The 21,519-nt window shown below is 39.5% G+C and overlaps 1 protein-coding gene across 1 annotated transcript in view; it reads right to left on the bottom strand.

The window, feature by feature from the left end:
* Window positions 1-1,937: 1,937 nt before the first annotated feature.
* slc38a8b (solute carrier family 38 member 8b) overlaps window positions 1,938-21,519 on the bottom strand; it is a 46,559-nt gene continuing 26,977 nt past the window's right edge. Inside the window, exons 6-10 of the mRNA XM_042061062.1 lie at window positions 14,894-15,008; window positions 10,007-10,154; window positions 4,949-5,148; window positions 2,816-2,867; window positions 1,938-2,665 (exon numbers count right to left, since the gene is read on the bottom strand). Of these exons, the coding sequence (XP_041916996.1) occupies window positions 2,563-2,665; window positions 2,816-2,867; window positions 4,949-5,148; window positions 10,007-10,154; window positions 14,894-15,008 (618 nt within the window). The 3' untranslated portion in view covers window positions 1,938-2,562. The remainder of the gene's footprint in view (window positions 2,666-2,815; window positions 2,868-4,948; window positions 5,149-10,006; window positions 10,155-14,893; window positions 15,009-21,519) is intronic.

The raw sequence follows: 21,519 nt of genomic DNA, 5'->3' as shown, positions 1-21,519 counted from the left end.
TAAAGACCTAATACATGGGTAATTACGTTAAATAGAGACATTATTGAGCACTAACAGACACATATATTAGCTACGGTGCATACGGAAAGTATTCACAGCACTTCACTTTTTCCACATTTTGTTATGTTTCAGACTCACACCCCACAAAAAAGCAAGCGTTTGGAGTGTTTTGTAAAAAAAAAATAAAAGACTGAAATATTTAATTTACATAAGTATTCACACCTTTTGTTATGACCCTTGCCATTGAGCTCTGGTGCATCCTACTGCTATTAATGGTCCTTGAGATGCTTCTACAACTTGATTGGAGTCCACCTGTGCCTAAATTAATTCACTGGACATTATTAGGAGTGGCACACATCTCTTTATATAAGGTCTCACAGTTGATGGTGTATGTCAGAGTGAAAACCAAGCCACAAGGTCGAGAGAATTGTCTGTAGACCTGGGAGACAGGGTTGTGGTAACCAAGGACCCAATGGCCACTATGATTGAGATCTAGAGTTCCTTTGAGAAGATGAGAGAAGCGTAAAGAAGGACAAAACAAAGACCAAACTATTTGGCCACAATTCCCAATGGAAGAAACCAGGCACTGAGCTGCACTGATGTTTGTCCTGAGAAAAAAATAAATAATTGAATCCATTTTAAGATGAGTCTGAAACATAACAAAATGTGGAAAAAGTGAAGCACTGTGAATACTTTCCTTATGCACTGTATGTATCAAAGGCCCCCTAAAGAGTTCCCAAAATCATTTTGATGGCACATAAACTCTTAATACCAGGTCTCATCGCTTGTAAAACAGCCATAGAAAGTTTGGTGATTGGGTAGGAACACTGCCCCCCCCCCCCCCCCCCCTCCAAAATCGAAATGGAAAAGAGCTGCTATGCTACAGGAATTCTGAGATCTATTTCTACAGACTGCTGTTGGTGCATTCCCTCTCTATTGTTTCGGAGTTATGGTCATACTTTGTTGCAAAAGACAGATATTTAGTTTGTTTATTATTGCGCTTCTCAACTGTAGGAGGACCCTGAGAGCAATGTTACCATGCTTACACATGTTCCCTAAACCGTTGTACCGTTGCAGAATCAGAATTGTTATGTTCTTGTATATTACTCTGATATGTTGTGTATTACTATAAAACTGTGATGTGCTAATATTGGACTGATTTTACCTTTCCTTCTCTTTTCCAACCCTTAACTGCACATTATAACTGCTTATTATACGGCTCTTCACAATATTAGTAGAACACTCCATTGACTTGAATAGGATTTCCCAATGTTCGGTAACATATATTAATTTATTACACGGCTCTTCATAATGCTGCAGAATGCTCCATTAACTTGAATGGGCCTTCCCAACGTTTGGTGGTCTGATATTTCTCAATAACAGACCGTTGCTAAGTATAACAGACTGTTGTCAAGGAAAATGGGTTTTGTGTTTCTAATCCACGTCTTTCATATCACTCCGCAAGTACTGGAGTTCATCCAAAAGTGAAAGCAGACGGTTGATCAGCTGTGTTCTAAAGAATGTTGGATTCAAGTTCAGCGTGTTGTTGCAAACTATTTGTTTCTCAGCAAAAACCACGATGAAACAGTAACAAATAGGCTATGTAGGCTAAAGAGTCATATCATGGGGAGTTTATTGTTTAGTTTTGGCAAGAAGCCGTGTAATAAGCGGGATAATGTATTTTCTGATAATGACCGGCGTTCTATACATTATCACTTATGTAATTACCGCTGAAACATACAATAACTGCTGTCAATGTAAACGGGTTTTGTGCTTCTGATTTACGTCTTTCATATCATTCCACAAGCAGTCTGGTCACTTTTTGCAATGAAACTTCATTTAAAAGTGAAAGCAGATGGTTGATCAGCTGTGTTCTAAAGAATGTTTGATTCAAGTTCAGTGTGTGTTCCAAACTATTTGTTTGTCAACAAAAGCCACGAAACGGTAACAAGTAAATGGAAAGAGACATATCATATGGAGTTTATTTTTTTAGTTTGGCAAGTAGCCGTATAATAAGCGGGATAATGTACAGAATGCCGAAGCAAGACCGGTTCGCCCTGATGGGACTTATCTTCCCAATAATGACCGGCGTTCTATACATTACTTACTTGCACATTTGTGTTTCTGCAATTTTGTGCTATATAATTCTTAAAAATAGCTAACCTCACATAGCATGAACAATGAAACATGGATCTTACAGATAAAACATGGATTTATGAGTAAAATATTTGCATGTTAGGTAATATCTCCGAAAATGTATACCATTTCTGTAACAATGTTTTGTTTACGAAGTCCCAGCTTCGTTTTAATGCAGAGCTAAAAAAAAAATGTGTAACCTAACTGCTGAAAATAACCTGGTGAACGCTTCATCATAACTTGAAGAGAGCTAAAAGAAGTTTGTTTGCCTAGGAAGTATAAATTAGTAATTAGTCTAATCAGTGATTATAAAATAAACCCTGTGGTGGGAAAATTGAATGCAAAATGCAGTTTAATATCAAAGCAAACCACATTATACAAGGTAACTTGGGAATTCTGAGATGTATTGGCGGTAAGATGAGGGGATCAGAATTTGTGCAACAATTCCATGACAGCAATGGTTGTACTCTGACCAAAGATGAACACACCAACAACCACTGTAATGACTCCCCATATTGTTAACAGCCCCCTGTCAAAAAATATGAATCATGATTATTGTTATTATTATTGCTGTTATTGTTGTCTCATTTCAATTTTGTATGACACCTCCTTCATTGTTCACATAGTCTACAATATATAAACTACCCCCAACCCACCCAAAGCAGAAGATTTTACCAACCTAGTTCTGTAAGACAGTGGCTCTGTCTGCATGGTGAAGATCAAACACAGACCTGGAAAAACAAATGATGGAAAGAGGTCAGAGAAATGGATGTGCAAAGAGATGTGGGAAAGTGGAAAAACTCCATCCAATTATTTTTAAGACCTCCTAGAATCATTGGACAGTAAGTTCATCAATCAAAAGGTCGTACTATACCGACCCCCCCCCCCCCCACCACCACCCCTTCGTGCACATACTCAAAGCTCGTGACCCAGTCAGAGCAAGTGCGAAGTGCAAGTTGCTTCTGTTTGACGTTATCCTGCAGTACTGGAGCTAGATGGGGCAGCCAGGGCCTACTTGTTAGCACTTCGGACTTGTAACCGAGGGGTTGCCGGTTCGAACCCCGACCAGTAGCAACGGCTGAAGTGCCCTTGAGCAAGGCACCTAACCCCTCACTGCTCCCCGAACGCCGCTGTTGATGCAGGCAGCTCACTTCGCCGGGATTAGTGTGTGCTTCACCTCACTGTGTGTTGACTGTGTGCCGAGTGTGTTTCACTAATTCACGGATTGGGATAAATGCAGAGACCAAATTTCCCTCACGGGATCAAAAGAGTATATATACTTATACTGAGTATATTCTTTGGTTTGCTCGCTTAATAATGCTATCAGTGTTCTCACTAAATTTCAGTTGCGGGTCAAACGCTGTGCCTATATAGTTATATGTTTGGACTATTTGAACATCTTCATTGTGTATTAGACTAGTTCCTCACTGTGCTTCCTAAAGTCTAAAGGAAGCTCTCATTACACCATCTGGCTCTGTTGTGGTCAGATTGGTTGCCCTGGAGAAGAGACAACAGGGCTGAGTCGCCTGAAAACTTCACCAAGTAGCTGTTCTCCCAAGATGACCTGCAGTTGTCAGTGTATGAAAAGCAGGGGGGCCAAAAATGTCCTGTATGACATACCAGTGGAAAGAAAGGACAAATAGGCTACAAAATTTAGGTAACTCATGGCCATCAGTGAGAAATTGATTAGGGGTGTGAGTAGGATCGGATCACTATTAGTATGTATCATGGCTTCAAAATGTCAGTTGTGTCATTTTCCATCACATAGACTTTCATATACAACAAGTTAAGTAAGTAACAAAGTAATAGTCTGTCTATAGCTAACATTAGTTGATAAGCAGATGGATATATAAAGAGCAAATGTGTGGTAACCCATATACACTGATGGTTTTATAGTCAGGTCTCTAAAGCAGGAAGCATATATGGTTGGCTGAACACAGACAGACTAATGAGTTACTGATTCTACTTAGTTTAGGCTATGTGATGGCAAGTGACACAACTGGCATTTTCAAGCATTGCTACTTACCCATATCCTCTTCATCACATTTTAAGATCAATAATGGTTGCCAGTAAAGAAAAAATTTATCAGGATATTTTTATGTCAGGCAGGTAGTAGACTCTAGCATGACATACTGGAATTAAGTCATGTTTTTGGCCTCATCAGTGTAAAATAACCTACTGTATGATCCCTTATCACATGTGTTTTAATTGACCAACTTTGCTGGACTCCCTCTTATGAGGTCATCATTGTGTCTGGAATGTTTCCTGGAATGTTCATAAATTCAGTTATAAAAATAACTGTAAATATTGTTCTATTGTATTTAAAGTTGATTTTTCAAGAAAAATCACTACTCACTACTATCTTGCTTCATGTCCCTTCATTTGTCAAAAATTTTTTTCAACCTGACATATACACTTTAAAGCCGTATCAGCATATTAAACACCGAATTTGATATTGTAATGCTAATTTGTAACGTTCTGTGTAAACGGGCAGATTTTGGGGTTGCTCTTTCTAAAACGCGTAACTGTCTCTATTGTGAGTAAATGACAGAGGGGAGGATTCGCGCAGGCTGAAAAGCGCTTAGTTACACACTTTTTTCGGCTTACACACCCTTACACACACGGGAGAATTCGCCCCTTAGGTCTTGTAAAAATAAAATCAGCTGTTCCATGTTCATTTCTAAGAAATATTTTGTGTAAATTTAGTGACAAATCTAAGTCACTTACTCTTTAATACACATTTAACTAGACTGGTGTACTCGTGTAACTAGACCAATTCTTTTGTGAGATATGTGTGTATATGGTGTCTCACCGGGGAAGATGAAGATGAAAAAAGCACTGATTCCTCCGATGACACTGATGACCTCACTCATGTCTGGCACATAAACTGCAATAAGTAGTGTCACAGCCACCCAGAGCACTGTAAGTATCACACGGCAGCGCTGCTCAAACTCTGTTGTCACAATGGAGGTTCGGTCACGGTATCGTAGCAACAGCGCCAAGATCACAGACCTGAAACAGACCACAGTAGGACTACATTGTAATTTTGAATGTGATGAGAAGTATCAAATAGTCCCACAGTGTTGCACTGTCAAATGTCACTCCCCACAGTAATGAATCATTGTAAAAAGCCCACTGCATTATTAAGTATGCTGTAAAAATGATTAAGTATGCTGTAAAAAAACTGTCTGGATCAGGGGTCTCCCACCTTTTTGGGAATGAGGGCTACCTGAAGGACCCAAAATCAGATGGAGGGCTATTCATTTGAAACAAACAGACCCTTACCCCTCTTAGTGAGGGTATTCCTCATAAATAATATGTGTTTTTTACATGGATGATCAATATCATACAAGCCTTTATATATTAAGAAACTGTATTACAGACACACAGGTCAGGTCTACATAAACACTTAGACATCTGATTCTTCAATAATTCAAAACACTTCAATATCAATAGGCCTATGCCAACACTACTAAAACATGTTTTAAACCAAAACAAATATTTTTGTACAATGAATAATTTAGGTTAACTAAATTGAGTTGAACAATTGAACAAAATAGAGTTTAAAAAAAGCTGTTAAAAGTTTTTATTTCGGTGGACAATCTATTTTAACATTTCAATAGCATTACCAATCACCAACACCACCTTAACTTATGAAGATGCATTTTACAGTTCTGAAATCTCTCCTGATCTCTGAAATCTCTCCTGATCTGACACAAAAAGTTTTGGTTTTTGCCAGGTAATGCTTAGCCCTTTTTCACGGCATGCAAGACTTTCAGCGCTATAGCCACACCAGGCAGTTCAGAGGAGAAAAAGCCTGTGAGCTGAAGTAATCCTTTTTCAGTCCTTAAACAATACACGGAATGACCGCAGAAACACAAAAACATGCTGCAGCACTAAGCTTCTATTGGCTACACCAGACGTGCAAGCTTGTCTATGCGTGTGAGCAGTGTGTACTGAATACGCTCAGCTTCCGTTCTTGTTTAAAGAATGAATAGGAAATGGATTTGAAGCCAGAGGCTTAATTTAACCCAGCCACATTTTGTAAGGCATCACCAATATTAAGTTAACATTACAAGGATGGTAAGGAGGATGTTTTTATAATGTATAATAATCTGCTGGAAACTTGTTGGCACCGTGTTGGCGAGGCTAATCCTTTATCGTTGTGACAGATGTAATGGTGTGTGTAGGTCACACTGGAGCCCCACACAGGAGTGGAGTTATTGTTCACTGAAGATTTGATGGACATTGACAAGTTAAATAAGTAGTTGATTACAATTAATGATTACAATAAATCATCAACAGATAATTTTTTATACAGGCTTTTTGTCAACTTTAGCAGAGGTGCCAATAATTCTGGAGGGTACTGTGGGTCCTTCCCTTAATCAGGACTTCGGCAGTCTGTCCATCCTTACTGGGTTTGAGGTTCTGTATTTTTCCCACTGGCCAAAATGCTTGTGGAAGCTTCTAATCAACCACCATCACCACTGATGAGGGATTCAGGCTAGGAGCGTCCCGTTGCCTTGTCTGTCGGGTCTGGAGGGTAGGGAGGTCATTTTAGATGAAGCTGAACCAGAATTGGTCTGCAAGAATCTGACTATGATGCCAGTGTCTGTTGGAAAGTAGCTCGGAGTGAGTGTACTTGACCTGGGGTAAGGTTGCTTCCCACCGCCCTCTAAGGAGAAGATCTGGGGTGACGGGATCAGCATTAGCCAACTCCGAAGACACATAGGAGAGGCTTGGAGTTCAGGATTTCCATCAGAACTTTTCTTAGAATCCCTTCCATCACAGTCTGACCCCCCAAGGACATTCTTAGGGCAGTCTTCACTGCTGCCACCTGCAAAGCTGGACTGAGGTCTGAGAAGGCTTCTTCCAGTTCCCCTGCCTCCCCATGAAGTTGGTTCTCTGATCAGAAATGACTTCATAGGGGCAACCACGGTGAGCCACAAAGCGATGGAAGGATAGAAGAAAGCTGTCAGTATTCAACTTACACAATTACAATGAGTGGCGAGGCATTTAAAAAGGGTACCCTACCTCTTCTTAGAATGGCGACCCACCTTCATCAAAGCAGTCAATCTCTGTCGACCAGAAGGGTGGCTTATATAAACGAAGGCAACAAGGACGTAGATCTGACATCCTATGATTGTAGGCTTTCTCTTCCAACTTTTTCACCCAGTACAAGCATACTGGTGTTTGGGCACTGCTTGTCTGCCACACAGAATCCAGTATTGGTGGTGAAGGCTAGCAAACACTTTCTTTGGTCCTGGATGGAGTAGTTTTTTGTCAAAATCTGGAAGGCTGTTATGTAGTGTTTTGGATCCAACACTATTGGATGTACTTCGGTTCAAGCCAGGTCCTGACTTTGACAAACTTTGACAGGTTTATGACTGTATACGTCCCCCCATGAACCCCCTCCTCCTAATTTTAGGGGAGCTATACAAATACAAATCAGGGTAGCAGGGGGAGTGCATTGTGCATGGTGGCATGACTGTGGCCTTTTCTTTGGTCTTGCTTAAACAGTGGGTGTGTTAACTACACAACTCCCAGCAATGCGCTCAATAGGCAGAAATGATGCTGGGTATGACATGTCTGTTCCCTGCAAGCTCCAATAATGTAACCAACTTAAAACAGTCGAGACTCAAGTTTAGATTCGGATTTTCCCTTCACACCAACACAATGAAAAATTTTAGAGGCAAATATATAAATGATTGTCTTCATCACTATTATCATTCAACAAAAATATATGCAGTTCAATTGACACAATGTGACACAGACTGAGTTGGTGAGGATGCTCTCGATGGTGCAGTGGTAGAAGTTCACTAGGATCTGGGGAAATGGGTAGACCTTTTTTAGTCTCCTCAGAAAGAAAAGATGCTGGTGAGCCTTCTTGATCAGTAGTAGAGGTGTTGAGGGTCCAAGAGAGGTCCTCAGAGAGGTGACATGCTCCACCTCAGTCTCGTTGATGAAAATGGGGGCCAGGTTGTTGTCAGTGCACCAAGATGTAAGGTGCTGGGCCTCCTCCCTGTAGGCCGTTTCATCATTGTTGCTGATGAGACCAAGAGCCATGGGCCATGAGCCATGTACAGGTGTACAGTCATAGGTGAAGCCCTCTGTTCCGGCTCCAGTCCCTGCAGCTACTCCAGTCCGGCTTCCTGCCCAGCCAGCATATGCAGAACCAATCCGTTCATCCTCCCCAGAATTTTAGTTTGCCTTCTTAGTTTCCCGCCTTGTTCAGTGGCCACCTGTTTCCAATCCTAATTAAGTTCCTATTTAAACCCTGGACTCTCGGTGTGTGTTGTCGATTATTATTTGTGGATTCAGTGTGAAGCTCTGTGCAAAGAGAATACCTTTTATAGTGTTTGCCCACTGTGGCTTTTTGATTTGTTTAAGTAAAATAACGCCTTGAGCGTCTGCATCCTCAAAACCTCGTTTTCAAGTCTTTGTTTGTGATATTAGTTGACAGAATGAAATTCTGACCAGAGCAGCAACCAGATTTGGCCCGTGGTCCTCAGCCCTTTTCTAGTAGATCCAAAGGTCCAATTCACACCAAAGATTCGCAACGAGACAAAACCGTTACAAGCAGTCGTGGCCTACTGGTTAGGGCTTCGGGCTTGGAGCCAAAGGGTTGCCAGTTCGATCCCCGACCAGTGGGAACGGCTGAAATGCCCTTGAGCAAGGCACCTAAACCCTCACTGCTCCCCGAGCGCCACTGTAGCAAGGCAGCTCACTGCTCCGGGTTAGTGTGTGCTTCACCTCACTATGTGTTAACTGTGTGCTCTGTGTGTTCACTAATTCACGGATGGGATAAATGCAGAGACCAAATTCCTTGTATACGCAAGTACACTTGGCCAAGAAACCTGATTTACGATTTACGAGAAAGGAGTTGCAGCGGTGTGAATTAGATGTTGCACGTTGTTCCAAGCCGTCGCAAAGCATTCAATATGTCTAGTCGCAGTTGCAAGGTTTTAGAATGTTGCAGCAAGTTGCTGGTTTATAGAATGTTGCAGCTCATCTCATCGCCAATCTTTGGAAGGAATAGGCCTCTAGGTGTTGAGGCACCTGATACATTCACTGTTAATTCCCCTGTCAATAAAACCTTGTAAGGATGTCAGAAATTTGGGCGTAATCTTAGATGGTGATCTAAATCTAATCTAATATAATATTACAATAGATTTTTTAAAAAAAAATCTCAATTAGGCTCAGAAAAGCTGGTTCATGTTTTTATTTCTAGCAGATTAGGCTATTGCACTTTTTGCTGGACTCGCTCTGACATTTTGACATGCTTACACCCGAGTCAGATCCCGTAGATCTTTAAGTAAAGGTCTCTTCACAATACCCAGAATAAATTCTAATTCAGCTGATGGTGCTTTTGGTATGTATTTCTATTGTAGGGTATTTTATATTGTTTGTTTTGTAGCCCCCCCCCCCCCCCCCCCCCCTTTTATATAAGTTTTTTTTATTTTTTTTTTATTTTTAGGTATTATTTTTTTGACATATATTTACATATCTACTTGTTTTTATATATTTTGTAATTGTTTAAACACCCTCTTCTCCTTTATCTTATCGTATCTTCTTTGTCTGGTCATGTCATATGCTTGCTGTGTAATTCTATTTCTCCTTTGAAGTACATTAAGTCTCTGTCACATGGAATGTGCTATACAAATAATAATAAGAAAATTGAACTGATAAGACCACTCTAAAAATATTTGAAAAGTAAATTGAACTGATAAGACCACTCTAAAAGTAATCTTTGTGACAATTCAACTGTATATGAATGTCCCCAGAATTTCAACTTAAAGCAGAAATGTGGGACATTCATCCTTTCCTGCAAACAGCAACTATTCAGTTCATACAGCATGAACTTGCTTACCTGCCCAGCAGCAAAATTATGGGATAAATGGTGACGATGGAGAAGCCAAAGAGTAGCCTCGCAATGATCATTGTGATATCATTTCCTGGATAGGACATCAGAATATCTGAGGCCACAACCCGTCCAAATGTCAGGAAACCAAACACACCTAGGCAAGGGGAGAAATTACTTCAAAAATGAACTCACCAATAAGTTCAACTATTTCTGTATTTTCTCTATTTCTCTTCCTGTAGACAATAATATGTTTATCTACCATGGCAGCAATACACAAGAAATCCCAAATGACAAACTTCCACTTGCTACAGGTTTGCAAACATTTGCTAACATTTTCCACTCAAGTCAAAGTGGTTGCAACGTCTGTACCACATTAGCCACACTCTGTATAGCGCCATGAGACATGTGCAATATTTTGGGGCTCTATAAGTGATATTAAATTGAATTGAAATTATTAATTTAATTTACTCCAGTATAGTATGTAATTTATACAGTAGTGTCACTCCAAACATTTAAATGGTCAAACCCAATGACATTTCTCAATGTTTTAATCAGCTTTGTGTTGCCTATGTTTCAGAGCTAAAAAGTAGAAATGTTTAGAATGCATTTTTTATTGAAAAAAACAAAACAAAAAACTTAGCACCCCTGAAAATAGGTTTTTGAAAAGTAAATGTTTTAAAAAAAAAGATTCATAACACGTTGACAGTTCTTGAATTATTGGTGTTGAGGTTGCGCGGAATGTAAGTATTTATGTTCAGTTTTGGATCAATGTGAAATAGAAATGTTAATACATGCCAGATCACTGTGGCTGACCGGGCTTAACAATCCAGAGAGTTGATGAAGAATTTAAAGGCTAAAAGTAGCTCCTAACTGGTAAATTTAGGAGAAACTCCTACAAATAATGGGCGTGTCACTCGTAACTTTAGGACTTCTAATTTTTTTGAATAAGAGTAATTCACAAAGCATTTTAGCCCTAAAAGTAGCACTAAAATCTGTGACAGCTTAGAAGAAGTCGAGAGGACTCCTAACTCACTAAGACCTACTCACAAACAATCCTATAAGCAGTGTGGCTTGTAGCATTTCACGTTGCAATGTTTTGAAATGCACATGCGGCTACAGGAGCTCTTAAACATGAGGAAATACGTAAATGTAAATCTGGGGCCGTATTCACAAAGCCTTTTATCTTACCACTAGAAGTACTCCTAAATCGCACTAAAAGATTTTAGCTAGGAGTTGATTTTAGCTATGAGTAGTTTTGGTTGTTGTTGGTGGCGTTATTGCATCCCGGGCTTGGAGCCGAAGGGTTGCCGCTTCAATCCACGACCAGTGGGAACGGCTAAAGTGCCCTTGATCAAGGCACCTAACCCCTCACTGCTCCCTGAGCGCCCCTGTTATGTAGCAAGGCAGCTCACTGCTCTGGGTTAGTGTGTGCTTCACCTCACTGTGTGCTCTGTGTGTTCACTAATTCACGGATGGGATAAAGGCAGAGACCAAATTCCTTGTATAAGCAAGTATACGTGGCCTAGAAACCTGGGGCCGTATTCACAAAGAATTTTAAGGCTAAAAGTAGCTCCTAACTGGCGAATTTAGGAGCAACTCCTAAAAATAATGGGCGTGTCACTCCTAACTTTAGGACTCCTAATTTTTTTCACTAAAAGTAATTCACGAAGCATTTTAGACCTAAAAGTAGCAGAGTAGCAAAGTAGTAAAGTCTGGGACAGCTTAAAAGAAGTCGAGAGGACTCCTAACTCACTAAGACCTATTCATAAACAGCTTTTTGTGGCATTTTACGTTGCGATGTTTTGAAATGTGTATGCGGCAGAAGGAGCTTCCAATCACAAGGGAACAATTTTGCAATTTCACTGACCACCTCACACATTTCTCTAGATTTTGCAACGAACTTACATGACACAATGCCATAAAATATGGCAGTTTTAGGACACAGAATACCAGTTAGGCCTACGTTTAACAGTAACAAGTGTAATGAGCTATTCATTGTCGAAGGTGCATGGTGAAGTGAAATTCTTACTTTAGAAAACAAACATTTGCCGATATCATCAGAATATTGCAACAGATTCTGTGTGTTCTGGACTGCAGGTAACTTGTTAAGCCAGTGGTTCTCAAACTTTTATTTCATTCCCCACTTTGATCAAGGGGCGTGACTGTAGGCATGGGGACATGATTAAGTAGGCTATCCAACTGTCGTGTGTTAAATTATTGTGATTACGAGCCAGTGGTTTTCAAACATTATGCGTGACTCGGACATCTAACTAAATGCAACAGGCTCATATCGTCCTCGCATTTGCGGACCAGTGTTTTGTCAAATTGCAAATAGCTATTTGTTTTAACGAATTTTTATGATAGTATGACGTACTTTTTGTATAGGCTACTATCTTAATCTTGGAATATGGGGAGGGAAGTGGCGCGTCTGCATGAATGTATACATATGAATGTAATTCTGCGGCATAAAGCAGATGTATTTGTTTATTGTACAGAAAAATAAAAATGACATGTCAAGCAGTCAAGAAGTAGGGCAAATTAATGTGGGTCATTGTTAAAAACGTTGCTAGATAGTATTAACTCGCCAACAACATTGTTTTGCAGAAGCTACAGATTAATTCTGTTATTTCAGTTATTTCTCTACTGTCTCAATTATCACACAAGATACTGTTTTGATTTGCATAGTTGGGTTACCCCCAACACTGACAATAACGTAGACAGCAAATTAAGATATTTTTTCGTTTTGTGGAGCGGCACCGGTAGGCTATCAAAAGCAGATTTCGATTTTCGCTACCACCGTGTAGCCTTAAGCCATACCCAAGTAGCCTTAATCGAGGTAATGTTTAATTATGCATGATTTATTTTGTTATTGAATTCGTAGGCTGGGATTCCTCTCGGTAACAATTATGTTTAAAGGTAGCCTCCTGCTTTTTCAGAAGGGGCGGCAGTCAGGCTACTGACAGACCGATGTACAGTGGCAGAGCGACGCAGAGTGGCTGAAAGTGGTACTAAAGCTTCACGCAGCTTCACGCCTTGTAATGCGCGACTGAAGTGGCCATTTGAAAGCGATGCCCACTGTATATCCTCTGTCAAATAAAGTTGCATTTCCAGCAAAAACAGTCAGGAATTATTTATGCGAAAGTAGGACGTGGTTAATATGTTTCATTCTCCTTCCTGGTCGGGACGAATGAAATGGCATGAGAGAGAATGAAACATAGTTTGTACCACCACCAGTTTGTACCACCACATGTGCCACCATAAAAACAAGTATACAGTAGGCTTACCATCGTCCTATCCTTGTCATAAACTATTTTGTCTAATGCACAAGTTTGATAAAAGTTTGACAAGCTGCCTTACGTGCGCAATTTTATTCACGCTGCTAGGCAGCCTGGATTCTATGGACTTCGTTTTTTTACCTCAACCAAGACGATGACGACACACCGAAGCCGTTATACTGCTTTGAGCTACGTACAGACGCGTTTGATAGACATTCGTAGCGCCTAATAAACGGCTCTGGGCATTCGTAAACCACGTTTCAAATACGAGAAAATGAATGTCTAGTTCCCAGACCCCATCTCAATGAGTGTTAGCCAGGCTACAAGTTTGAAACAAATGGGATGAATTGAACGATGTCGGAGTATAGCATACTCGGACATAGCATAGGCATAGTTTATATCGAAAAAAGTTTAAACAATTTGGAACTCTAGCTTTCACCACCGCAGTCTATATTAATGCCATCTAATCATAATGGTAGCGTGCGCAATCCGCACAATAGAACTGTCTTAAACAGGCAATATAGCGGGGTTTAGGAGATTAAATGCAAACCAAAACTAAAAAAACAGACCAGGCGTCTATTTGAGACCGCCCTTTATTTATCCAAACATGTAGCAACACCAGGCATGTAAAAAGAGACAGGCGTCTAATCGGGACTAGACTCTTATTTGAAGTTTTACGGTAATCAGGGTTGGGTAGTAATGGATTACGGATTACATGTAATCTGGATTATGTAATCAGATTACAAAAACATACTATACTATATTCAGCCCAGATTATGATAAAAACATGTGTAATCAGATTATAGTTACATTCATGTCATGTCAAGATATGTCAAGGTGTCAAGTCAATGTTATGTCATGTCAAGATACAGATACAAGATTGTGTAGTGTACATGTGTCTATTGCATTGTGTAGTATTCATATGTCTATTGTATTTTGTTTGTAACTTCATTCTTGTTTGCAAATATAAAAGATTATAGTTACATTGTTGGGGATTACTTGATGACATTTTATTATGCAAACAATGCTTTTTAAACAAAGTTTTTTATGATAGTCTAACCAATGTTTTAATTTGACAAGCAGCCCATTCGTTTGTCCACTAGATGTCACTATCATCCAATTGCCTGTGTAGTTTCTTGACAGGTTGAAAGGTTCAAATTAAAACCCAAGATGGAGGAGCCATCAACGTTGACTGATAGACCCGTGCCAGTCAGGAAAAATGTGTTCAGTACTTGGCAATATCGCCAAGTACTGAACGCATCTGAATTAAAGACCATGGAAAATAAGAATGTGTATGTCTTGTGCAACTTGTGTAAAAAGTAATCCTAAAGTTATCAAATTATGTTACATGTTTTGGGTAATCCAATTGATTACAAAAATTACCATGCAATCTGTAGTCAATAATGGATTACATTTCAAAGTAATCTGACCCAACACTGCAAGTAATGAGGGCATGTTAGTCATGTATTGTGCTGGCTGTACATTCATTTTGTGAATTGTAAATTAGGGAATGAAAGGTAACAGGTTACATAAAACCTACAACTGCTTGTTTCATAATTAAAGCTTTGCACTATGGAAAATACATGGGAAACATATTGTTTAAACTTGTTTGACTTACCAGTTAGGGAATAGATGAGGAGGCAAAAGAGCATAGAAACCACAGAAATAAATATCCAATGAGACAGCTTCTTATTCTCCATGCTACTGTAGATGGCAATACAGGCTTCGTGACACTGAAACAAAATGATACACCTATTCAATGCTAACCACTCTAGTGCACTAATCTGGCTTTGTAAGGGTTCTTTAGATCCTTAGGGTTCTATAATTGGTAGCAAAGAAACATTTTCCAAAAAAAGGTTTTATATAGAACCATGTGATAACAAGGAAAAAAGGCCTACTGTATTTGGCTGGCTATATTTGAATCAAATTAACTGTTAGCCAATGTTAGATTTCAATTTTCAACCATTAACCAAACAGAAGGATAACCCTGGACAACCACTTTGCATCAGGACTTCAGTGTGGAATGACTCAAATTAACCATTTGTATCATTTGAGGACTACATATCTACAATTGAAAAAAATTAATTAACTCATGTAACAAAATCTTTACAGTGCAGTTATAATTTTCTTGGTGTCTCACATGTAAGCTTGGGTACAGATGGACGTCGCCCCAATGGTAGTCTTGGTATAATGCCGTGATTCTTGTGCTTGCCAAAGCAATTTGGTGAGTTAACATTTTTTTGTGTTTTCTTGCTAACAGAAATAATGTTTGCTAGCGAGTAACAGCTAACTTTCCCCCTCAATATTGGAGGATAGTTAAAGTTAAGTTAGCTTTGGGTGGGGGAAGTAAAAGAGGTTTAAAACAAGTGTCTGCTAATGTTAGTGAATATTTTTTAAGCTTATATTATAAGCTTATATTATATTCGCTTGGAAGGTCTTGCTAAGTTTGCTAATGTTATTGAGGTCTTTCTTGCTTACAGTACTAAATGTGAAAGTGATTCAGTTTCAAGTCCAAGTAGCTAGCTATTTTGCAAGATGCAAGATGTTTGGATGATTATCATGTCTGACTTCAACAATAAAGACTCCCTGTATGCGGTTTGCTTGCATAGAAAGATTCCACGGATTTTGCAACAACATGCCAACAAACACGGCTATGCAGTAGCTATTCAAAACAACATAAAAATGATGTGCAATAAACTGACACTTGGAATAGTCCAGGCTACTTTGGACTTGAGACCTTGAATAAACAAAACAACAATTCCGCAAGGTCCCAAATTGAAACAAGCGATAGACTAATGGTCCCAAATTTAAATATGTTTCAGAAAGACACCAGCTACAGACGAGTGGCAGAGAGAGCGACAGGTCACTTATGCTACCAAAGACTGAAGTTCAAGTTATTTAATAGGCTTATTAATAAACTTATAGCCTTAATTCAAAACCGCTGTTAGGCTTATGCAATTTTGATCTATAAAAAATGTCACATGCAACCATGCCTACACTTTGCAGATTTATTATAGGCTAATGTATTACAATATAACAGTCAGTAGTCATTATTGAATGCTTGATGTTTTTGAATGATCAAGTGTAAAATCGATTTTCTATGTCTAAAGACGTTTCCATTTTCAACGCCAAATATAGGCCAATCCACGGACAACTAACAGGCATTAGGACGAATGTAAAGAGGGCGCTTGAAGACGCACAAGCCAGCAATATTTCTGATGATTTATTGGCGTGAAGTTTCGTGCACAATGACAAACAGGGGCCTATTGCACAAAACTAGGATAAGGGATTAAGCCGGGATATCTTGGTTATCCTGGCTCAATTTATCCGTGATCCAGTTGCACAAAAGCGGGATAGGGGGCAGCAGGATATGTTATGGTATAAGTTACCATGGCGATTTATTCTGTGGAGCTAGCCTGCTCCAGACCAGGCTAAGTTCCAGGATCTATTTAATCTCATCCCTTATCTCAGTCAGCAGTCACCACAAACGGAAACCAATAGTTATTCCACTGCCCACTACACATTGTTATCACATATACCTAGACCCACTGTCATTATTTAAACTTTTGTGAGCATAAATTAACTTTTACATACTCGCCATTCCCGACCTGTCATGCGACAACCAGTGCCTAGTGCCTAACCATTTCGCGCGTGGTGGTCGCGGCACTAGTTGCAATGTTCTCCTAAACAGAGGTGTTGCTGTTGTGAAAAGGCTATCGCTACCTACTTCACACTGTAGAAGAAGCAATGAAGCCGCTCTGGTTGCCATGGTGAATCAGTGAATCTGTGATCGGTGGCGGGGTCTATTTGAGGGAGCCATGAGCGCGCACTTATCCAGGATAGGTTTCACCTGGCTTGATGAATCCGTGTCTACTCATCCTGGCTTGTTCGTTGTGCAACCAATTAAGCCTGTACGCTCTTGTTTTGGATTCATTGAACGCGGCTCAGTAACTTATCCCGGATGTCTTAATTCTGCTTTTGTGCAATAGGCCCCAGGAGTGCAACATTCTCGAAAAACAATAAACAGAGTGGACTGCCATAACATCAGTGAAAAACATTACTGCAGGCTTCAATGTGGCTGTGTTTACGATTAAAAATATCAAACAAATTTCGCCTACGTAGGAACTCACGACTGCACAGTTTGCATACCGCTTTGTCCTTCTCCATAGTTTGATCTACCCCAAACCCGAAGTGCTTCCATATCGAACTCCTCAAGTTATTAGGGCTCATCACTCTTCCCTCTCATGTCGTACAGATTGATCACATTGTCCTCCATTTTTTGGCAAAACACCAGCAGCACAGCAGCCGATTGAAACAGCTGTTTCCGGTGCGTAAAATTGGTGGGAATTTTCTTTTTAGCTTTCGCAATGCCTACTGCACTTTCGGAATTCTTTATTTTCTTTTTCTGCTTGTTTGTGGGTTTTGTTACATCTATCTTTTTTATTTGTTTAATTAGTTTAAAATGAAGTGTACATATTTGGTTAAAATCGATTCCTTATTTTAGTTTTCAAAACTTGTGTTGGTTGGTCCAATCGATTGTGCAATCGATTTTCGAATGTAAAGTGACAGCCCTAGTTTGAATGGGCACTGCAGTTTTCATAAATCTACAGTATAATTTCTGCATTACAAGTGTGTTCTTTTCCTGCATTTATTTTTTAGGAAACATCGTTGAGACTTGGTACCCTAGTCACATATGTTTGCGGCTGGAGCAACACAAAGCTAAGCAGACATTCCTTGGTAACGATTCCCCTATTTAATCATAATAGAACGGTTTTAGATGTGTATAGTATAATTATTATTCTTGTCATAGAAGACTTAGTCATTGAATTGAATTGAATGATTTAGAAAATTGTTGTAAAACCTCACAAACCTGATTGGGAAATACAATACGATATTCAAAGGTACGCAACGAAAAGTCCCCTTACTTTTGAGAAATGCAATAGTCAGAGAACTGCATAAAGCAAAGACAGCCTATTTTATGCAACTGATTGAGTAATCTAAAGGAAACAGCACATCCCTTTGGAAGCACCTCAACAGTCTTACTAAACTCAAGCCTAGTCAACAAAAAACAATAACCCTATCACAGACCACAAAGACACTGCCTTTATCAGAACTCTGCTCTGCCCTGGTTAAACCTGTAACCCACCTGGTAAACCTTTCTATCAGAGTGGGCAAATTCACACAAAGTTGGAAACAAGCCATCATTACCCCAATTTTCAAGACTGATCCAAAGGACCAAGCAGGCAACTATAGGCCGATCTCAATATTGCCTGCTATTTCCAAAATTTTAGAAAAGATTATCACAGAACAGCTAGTAGAGCATCTCGAAAACAACAAACTTCTCAACTCCAAACAGTTTGGATTTAGACTAGGGTACTCTACAGAAATGGATTACTGCTACCTTACTGAGAACATCACTACCTTCAACTTCTCTGAACATGTTATCGGCTGATTTGCATCATATCTGGAGCATAGAGAGCAACGTGTTAAAATAAACACTGAACTCTCAATGTCACTACAATCCACAATGGGTATCCCACAGGGCTCCATCCTGGGGCCTCTGCTCTTTAGTTTATATATATATATAAATGATTTACCAACGTGCAGTCAGTCAGCCAACTGTCAAATGTATGCTGATGATACAGTAATTTATGCATCAGCTAGGACACCAAGTGCAGCAGCAGATACCCTGACCAAGGAAATAGAGGGTGTATCCCAGTGGCTCAAAGACAATCATCTGACGCTCAACGTCAAAAAGACTGTATCTATGTGCTTCTCCATAAGAGGGAATGCCAAGTGTACTATCAAAGTAGACCAAGAGGCCATAGAGGAAGTTGAATGTTAGCAAGTTAGCAAGCTAACTACCCTCCACTGCCAGCTAACAGCAGTGACTGGTTGTTGATCTGTTAATCTCCGTTCAACGTGGTGCAAACAACCTCAAAAACAGTTTTTAACTTTGAACGCCTTGTGTTTTTAGAAGCCTCACATCTTTTCCAACAATAGGAGTACACTGCAAAAACTGCTTATTTAATACAAATTTAACCAAGTCTTATTAATCTTATATCAAGATCAATTTTAATGTAATCAGAGGAAAAATCATATCATACTCTTCATATAGGAAAAAAGAGCAATGACAATTGGAAAATACATTAGAACAAAAAATCTAATTCCTAACAAATGAAATATCCCACCATCCCAGTGAACCTAAACAGAAGCAATTAAAGGAACTCAAAACACAAATTGATGAAGTCATACAGAAAAAAAAAACAATTTCAAATTCAGTAACTGAAATATAATGGTTTTCAATACAGTAATAAAGCAAACAGTAAATATTTAGCAAATCTACTCCAACACAAGAAAGAGAAATCAATAATCTTGGACTCCACAGGAAACATTATTCAAAACCCACAGGATATAAATAACATATTTCGGAATTTCTACAGCAACTTCTATTTCCCCACTCACCAACTAACCCAATCAGAAATCCACACCTTCCTGAAGAGTCTGACATTGCCAAAATTAACTGCAGAACAAACCAACATTCTAGATGCACCCCTTAGCCTTAATTAACTTACCAAAGCACTCAATAAAATTCCTAGCAAAAAATCTTCCGGACCAGATGGATTACCAGCTGAATTCTACCGACACGTTTGGGACATATTATCACCACTATTCAACAGAGTAATTATAGAAATTAAAATGTCCTCCACCATACCTACACACATGAATAAAGCAGCATGACATTACTGCTAAAACCCAACAAAGATCTATCTCACCCTTCTAGCTACCGACCTCTCTCACTATTGATACTGACTTGAAAATTATCACCAAAGCACTAGCAACCAGAATAGAAATAGTCACCACCACACTCATTCATCCAGATCAGACAGGCTTCAGACCTTTTAACCTATTTAATATATCAAGAAAGACAACAGAAAACCATTACAATTTCACTTGATGCAGAAGAAGCTTTCGATAAGGTAAACTGGTCATTTTTATTCAATACACTTCACAAGTTTGGTTTTTGAGAGTCATTCATCCACTGGATTAAAATACTGTACACATCACCCAGAACTTTTCACCCTCAACTACACTCCCCTCCTCAGGAAAATTAAAAACGAATACAAACACCCACTCACACTTATCGGAAGAATACAGTAGTTGCTGTCAAAATGAAAACCCTAACCTAAATGAACTACCTTTTTTCTATGATCTCCGTCACTCCTACAGATAAACGGTTCAAAACTCTCAATTCATTAACAACATAACTGTCAACACTTTTTCCGGGTTTCTCACATATTTTAACTTTTTCCCTGCTGTCTTCCCGTTTTAATATTTTCCTGTAAAATATCCCGTATTTATAACAATCTCATAACATTAGCTCTACCATCGGACCTGTCAGTCTCTGTACAGTTGTCCTGTTGCTACCCCCTTGCCCTTCCAGCGAAACAGATGTATTCAAAGCACCGTTTTGCTTGCTTGAAGGTGACAGTGAGACTATTTAAGATGACGGCGTGGTTGTCGTGAGATCACGATTCAGTGGCGCCTGCAAAGTGTACGGCCGCACGCACTGTGTGTATCGGCCTACCATCAGGCTACTCAGCTACGAGTAGAGAAAGAATTCCCCCTGTTTGTATATTCACTCCAAGTTGGCCTACCATAACTTCCCAAGTCTGCACTATAGCCCAGAGTCCTGTACGGGTCCATTTTTTTAGACCTGCCCCCGCCCGCACCCGAGAAGTTCAGCACCAGATCCGACCCGTCACCTGTGGTGATATTAAAATTAAATCCGTACCCTCCCAGACCCATTAATATTTTGCCTGTTACCCGACCCGTGATAAATCGCACACAAGCTAAAATCATTCAAATGAATGTGCTTTATTTTTTTTCCCCTCGCACAATTGAAGCACGTAAAGGGCAACCTTTTTTTTTTTTACATTTTGCGTCAGGGATAAACCTTAGCCTACAACAATGACACATAGCCCAAACCTTGCTGCATCAGAACATTATTCTACATAAAATGGACCTGTTAATGAAACAAAGAGAACAAGAAAAAAACAACCTGAGCCTGCCACTAGCCAACTTTACCTTGACTTCATCCATTGTAGCCTACTCTCTTGTGCTCCAACTACGAGACGGTTATATTGTTTAATGTTTTCACACATAGATGCATCAAACAAATAATTCAAAAGTCGCAGTACTGATGTGATGGGTCAAGTGTCGTATCGTTGACTAAAACACATA

Source organism: Alosa sapidissima, chromosome 14 (assembly GCF_018492685.1).
Source record: "Alosa sapidissima isolate fAloSap1 chromosome 14, fAloSap1.pri, whole genome shotgun sequence".
NCBI classification, from domain to species: Eukaryota; Metazoa; Chordata; class Actinopteri; order Clupeiformes; family Clupeidae; genus Alosa; species Alosa sapidissima.
The sequence above is the reverse complement of the archived record's forward strand: the minus strand, read 5'-3'. Positions and strand labels throughout refer to the sequence as shown.